The sequence below is a fragment of the Periplaneta americana genome, chromosome 9, assembly GCF_040183065.1.
Source record: "Periplaneta americana isolate PAMFEO1 chromosome 9, P.americana_PAMFEO1_priV1, whole genome shotgun sequence".
NCBI lineage: Eukaryota > Metazoa > Arthropoda > Insecta > Blattodea > Blattidae > Periplaneta > Periplaneta americana.
In genome coordinates this window covers 48,362,054-48,368,799 of record NC_091125.1, presented here as the reverse complement: position 1 = coordinate 48,368,799, position 6,746 = coordinate 48,362,054, and the positions used below count along the sequence as shown (strand labels likewise).

At 31.9% G+C, this 6,746-nt stretch overlaps 1 protein-coding gene across 1 annotated transcript in view; it reads right to left on the bottom strand.

Moving 5' to 3' along the window:
* Nucleotides 1–2,911: 2,911 nt before the first annotated feature.
* The window catches only part of Usp5 (ubiquitin specific protease 5), a 28,466-nt gene continuing 24,631 nt past the window's right edge, over nt 2,912–6,746 (bottom strand). The window contains exons 13-14 of the mRNA XM_069834644.1: nt 4,872–5,090; nt 2,912–4,018 (exon numbers count right to left, since the gene is read on the bottom strand). Of these exons, the coding sequence (XP_069690745.1) occupies nt 3,846–4,018; nt 4,872–5,090 (392 nt within the window). The 3' untranslated portion in view covers nt 2,912–3,845. The remainder of the gene's footprint in view (nt 4,019–4,871; nt 5,091–6,746) is intronic.

Below are 6,746 nucleotides of genomic sequence, written 5' to 3'. Positions count from 1 at the left end.
AGAATTCAGTTTGATAAAACACAGTCTGTTCACTATCTATAACTGTCTCGAGAAACACATACTACGGTTCTAGACTGCATAAGGATACTTATTGCATGAATTGTCTAGATTTTGGCCTTCATGATGTATCTACAATGTTATTTTATATCGTTTTGCTTTTTCCATGGCCTCATGAAAGTGGATGTTGAATACAACAGACAATAATAAAGAACAATTAACTATAGAAGATTGCATTTTAGTATTATACATGAATGTTTGATCGTATTTATTTTTATTTTTTTAATTGATTTAACGTCCATTTTATCAATTTTAATATAGCCTATGTTCTTCTCCTGGTTATGAAGGTTAAATGTGCAAACTTTGGTACATATTGGTCAAAGCGTGTAGATTTGTATAGGAACATACATACATACATACATACATACCCACATTCACTTTTATATATTAGATATAATTTTCGGTGGATCACTGACTAAGCATCATTCGCCTCTATTCTGTGAAGACATAACAAAAATAAATATTCTGTCTCACCTGTTCAGTCTTGCTTTGTACTTCGTTTGTAAGAACTACGTTTTACTCAAGTGACCAAATTATTAAGCAAATCATTGACAAGTGAAGGAGTTTATGTTTTATGCAGTCTCTTGCCAAAATACATCCAAGTGAGGAAATGTTAAGACTTAACTTGTGAAGCATGGAGTGCACAAGGCCACTGTGTCTAGATTATTATATTTCCAAGCAAGGAAGTGTAAATCAACGTATGATCTAATACAAGGACTGAATGACAAAACTGGATGCAAAAACTCCAGGCCATTGAAAAATTTAGGTTTGAGGTATGTGGAAGGAAATGTACCTGATTTTATTTTTCAGCATACTGGTAGTTAAAATTCATAGAGTTTCATATAATACGACCAATATTAATATAATACTTCAGTGAATAAAAACTGCACACCAAAAAATGCCTGCCAAGATTAAAAAAAAATTGTTACTAAATTGTAAACAGCTTATTTTTGTCGTTTATAATCTGAAAGACAGTTTTTATACTATAAAATGGATATTTATGAATAAGTTCAATTTAACTTCTGATTTTCATTGGGGAGTAACTCATATAATTAAAAACTAGTTCTTAAAGAGTTTAATTCTTTACTAAGAAGGTCGTGGAATAGTTATTGATAATGCATTATTCAGTAACGATATTTCATAGACTGCCCAGAAAAGACGATAAAGTATATTCATAAACAGCAACAATACCAAAAATGATGAGCGCCTAGCCATTTCATTGGAATATATACATGTGTTTTCAATTTCTGAAGTGTGCTTTCAGGTGGCAGCACCATGCTATTGTTACATTCATGTCCATAACACTTTAGATATGAGTGTTGTATCATTCAAGTGTACACTTATTACTTCCTGGAGCAAATGGGCACCTGCTAAAGGTGTACTTTGCAGTAGAGTAATGGTTTTGTTCTGTAACATATGACGTTCCAGAAAAACCTCTAATTTAAATATGTTATACAAAGTCTGTGAATATGTATGGAAATCAGTTTATATTGTCCTCAATGGTACGGTGTTTACCATGCTTGTCATTTGATTCTTATTTGTGTGTACAAATCCAAGAGGTAGCATTTAATTTGTAAGAAAGGTAAAATTCTTAATATGGCTGCCTTCAAAGGGAAAGTAAAGCTGAAGTCCTGTGTTGTAGATTTACTGTGTAAAAAAAGAACTGATGTCCTTTAATGAGGGCAGTAGCTATTTGTCACCAATTTTAAAATTCAACTCTGGTAGTTATATCAGTGGGGTGATTCCTCCTTATAGGCACTCCAAATTCAGAAATGAAATTCAACATTGCAAGTCTTGGCAAGTCCATATCTGGAGGCAGTAGTAACAAACTACCAACCAATTTTAAGGCAAACTTCAAAATCGCGTTTTTAAATCAGTTCACCTGATGCAATGAATTGCACTTATTGTGGGAAATGAGTGTGCATGGAAGAGGTCTGCTTGCATGAACTGGATGAGTGCTATGTTACCAGGCTCAGCTGTTATGAAACAACTGAGGTATCAATTTTTTGTTTTTCATATGGTGATAATTTGTAGTTACAGACGAACAAGACATATTCATTGCATGTATTTTAATTCCATGATGTCCATTGATGTAGTTCAAGTAGTAGAGCATTTCCTTGGTGATCCAGAGCTTACTCAGGTATGGATTTAATTTCCACTTGGGCTGATTACCTGGTTGGGTCTTTTTTCCTCCAAGGTTTTCCCTAGCCTTGGTAATGCCTTGGCTTCTTCTGGCCAAATATTACATCATATGTTAATGTGGAGCCGGCTTGAAATAGATGTGAGCCATTTCCTATTCTCATCACTCTCACCTTCATTTCGTTAGTGACTGCTCAGGTACACTTAAAAACAACTGCAATTTCCATTGTTAAATTTCGTAGGTGAATTTTAAATCTGTTCCAGTCTTAAGTTTTGAAAATTTATAAAAATTCATTAAATCTATTTGTATTAAATGATTATTCCGTACTGTTATGAATAATTAATAAAGTTTTCACTTTTATTTTTATCACACTGTACACATATCATTATGAATCGTATTTACATTGTCATTTTGTAATGGTAAGTAATGTGTCATCTTTTTGTTGTTAAAAATATTGTCGTAGAATATAAAGACAATTCGTTAGTTTGTGAGTTGAAAATACGTAGCTTCTCACGGTGCTTACCCATTGCCCAACATCTAGCAACAAAATACAAACTAGTACTTACTGTTGGGAGGAGGGGACGGATCTGTACAGACCTTGTAAATATACTTACACTTTAAATACACTGAGATACTCTCATGTCTACAGTAAAGCGAACTTAAACTAAAACAAATCATTTGTAGCATTTCAATAACAAGCATATGCTAATGGACTGAGTTCACTCATCTAAGAGGGATGATTTTATTACCGACATGGTTACCACAAGCCAACTCACAATGTAACTGTGGAATCAAACGTTTTTAAAGAACAGGATTCCACTAACTGTTTCATTAACATCAACCATGTATCCTCTTCATTAAATTCGTACACAAACTTTCCGCACATGAAGATTAAATGTAATTTGTTCTCTTAATTTTTTACAAGACAAGCTAAATACCAGATTGTCAAGATAAAATTATTCACAGGAATATTTTTCTGTTCCACAAATAATCTACTTATAATAAATTAAAATATTCGAACTGAACTTTTCTTTATAAGACACTTGCCATAATTCTTTTCAGTAACATATTTTCAACCTGGCATGCTATGGATAGTTATTTAAAGACACATGAACACTATCATCTTAACAGTTGTCCTGCCCCCTTTCTGCACAACAGCAGCCACAGCATAAGATGTGGTTATTACGAAGTATTTTCCACAAAAGTGCTTCAACTGTAGAATCCGAGATTTGGGAAAAGCAGTGAATGCTTTATATTAGGTCAGTGGGTAAGGAGTATTACAAAAGTACAAAAATATTAATTTGTGAAAGACTAGCATCACAAAACTCTTGCTCCATTATTTGATCCTAAAAGCTATTAAATTTAATCGAATCTGTTTTATGATACAAAGCAATTTTATGGCAGTTAATCGTTTGTATAATTGAACTAACATAATTAGTTGAATCATAAAGTTAGGTACTATCAGCATAGTGAATTCACAAGGATTTAGTTAACATTCAGCAAGTGTAAAAATTTCTTACATGTACAATTCTTGCATTGATGACAAATCATTTCAAAAAACAATCTTTACATATTATCTTAAAAATTTTAGTTTACAAAATTATTACAAGAATGAAATCAAGAAAAATGTTTTATTTCTTTGCATATTCTATAATCGTTGGTACAAATAGAGGTAGCCCAATTCTTTAGGAGGATTCTCGGACAGAGCCACTTTATTATCATTGTAGATGACCCAATGTCCATCACGTAAAATATGACACACATAATGGCCGACCATAGTTGAAGTGCCCATATGAGAAATAAATGCTATTAATTGATATTCTGAAACAAAGATAAAAACCATAAATTAAAGTCTGTTTTGAAGCACACTACACTAAAATATAAAGATGCTAACCTTGCTATGTAAACATTATTTGCTTTAGATTATGTTAATTTAAATTGAGACGAACAATTTTCCAACTTAAAATTGACTTTCAAAGTGAACATTATCGTTAAGAATTTTGATTCATACAAAAGCACGAGATTATAAAATACTTAACTATACGAAAAGTACATAATCAAATTGTACTTATAAATTGATATGATTTCATGAAAATTTATACTGATCATCCAAGTCCATTTCTTATGCAAATCAAGATAAATTTTCAAATAAACATCTTTATCTTTCTGGTTATTGAACTGCAATTTTAACAGAGAAATGAGCAAAATGTAAACTAACTAACAAATGCTAAACCAAATGCACAATAATAACACTTTTAACACAGAATTGAGTAACATGTCAACTCACTAACAAACCTAAACTAAACTGGCTGGAGTTGACTCAGTGTCCATTTCATTCTGATTACACCTGAACTCTCACAGTAAGGAGCTGTGCTCTAACAACCCAGAATGATACTAATGCTCTCTACATAAACTTTATTTATTGAGAAGTAAATAATATTACATTTTTTTAATTTATTTAGAACTCATTAAGTAACTGCAATCTCTGCAATAATGATTTGCTTCTTAGTTTATGCATTAGATAACAAGAAAGTTTTGAAAATTACATCTTCCAAAAAAGTCTTCTCCCCCTCCTATTAGCTTTTAGTTCCAGTGTATAAATTTCTGTTCTGTTAAACATGTACCACTTTTCTATTTGGCGTAATTAGTCAAATTAGAATCTTTCTGAACTTACTACTGCTTCCATCCCGGAAAGCTGGTTCAGCATTTGCTGCCTGTGTGTCATCAGACTCTTCTGAATCCAGCTCAGCTTGGTGGCTAAAGATCCAGTCTGCAGCACGCTCAATATTATTGTCAGTAGCTTTTAGTGCTCGAATGGACTGTGCTCTTGTAAATCCCATCATCATGATCATTGACACAGCTTCTTCATTTGGAACAAAACTGCTTTTACCGCCTAAAACAATAATTAAATATATTTTAAATTTCTCAATGAACTCTTATATTCTACTTTCTCATTATACAAAGTATAAAGAGAACGTGTGATGTTGCAAAATATTGATTTCCGGATTTTCGCAGCCTTGGTATTAAAAAAGTGGTTCTGGCCATGCCATTTGCTTGTCCATGTACAGCAATTTCTAGCAAATCAGAAGACCGATTTTGTTTATATTCAATATCTACAAATTAATTTACTAATCTATTATAAACATGAAATGTAATAATTTTTAATAAAAATTATAGATCTTTATTTAAAATAAAAAAACAATATCACCATGATTCGAAATCCATATTAACGATTTTAAAATTGTTTTTGAATTAAAATGAAGAGGGAAACGAAATAAGCAGTGTAGTAGGTGCCCCAAGTTCCTATGCTTCATAGAAATTAATTATTACACGCAAATTATTTCTATTTTTTTTTTTTGTTGCGAATATTCAAAGTCCAAATAACTTCCACTAAATGGGATATTACTCGTAGATTAATAAGAGATTTTATAGTTGTCAGTGTTGATGAGATCCTTAGTTAAGTGGAACTCATTGTACCTCAGGTATGACAGTAGTAGGATTAGGATTTCTTTTCATGAACCCATCTGTTACACTCGTGGTCAGTTTCACCAACGTCTGTCAAAGCATAAGAATCTGCTGAAATCAATTTAATAGATGATTTAATGAAAAGAATGTCTCATCAACACTGACAACTATAAAATCTCTTATTAATCTACGAGTAATATCCTATTTTTGTGTTGTTGTATAGCAAGTAATTTTTTAAGACAGTGAAGAATATAAAAGAATTGTGCCAAGAATACATTATTATGTTAATTTATGCGAAAACAAATGTCTCATAAATATTGGCTGTGAGAAACTGAGCAAATGTGATACAAGAAATCCAAGTGGTTAGAATATCCTGCAACTTATCTAGATTTTAAGGATATAAAATTGTCATGTTGGGCTTTTAGAAGTATGTTTAAGGATTTTATTAGTTTCATTCCTTAGATATTAATTTGAATTTTATTATGTTATAATTATTTAACAAAGAAAGAAAACCTGTAGTACATCACTATGTTTAAGGCACTGTGTAGCATATCACATACTCGAATCAGTAGTTTAACATCTTTTGTACAGCCTGAAAAAGTTTTTGTTGTACGCAGTGGGTCACAAAAAAAAATACAAAATTTGAAGTACTATCCTAATATAAATACACAACATTCTTTACAATTCATATGCCATTCTATCACACACACATATTTTGTTTACTGGAACACGAATCGTAAATGAACATGGAAATTTGAAGATTAATAGAACAGGAACAGAATTCGTTCGAACCCCAGGATTGGCCCTCACAGACTGGATAATGCATACAGTTCCTGCTGCTACTGCTGCTTTGAGAATGCGATATATTTACTTTTTTGCAGGATGCAGGACATCTGAAATATTTGTACAACATACTGCATATAGTTTAGGTGCAATTGCATGCATAGTGAAATTTTACAATCTGGAGGAAACATAAGCAAAATCTACTTGGGATTTTAAAACTTTATGGGTCATATGAAGAGACAAAGGAAGGCAGAAAACAGGAAAGACTGGAGAATGCTGGGTTTGCAGTGAAAGACATGTC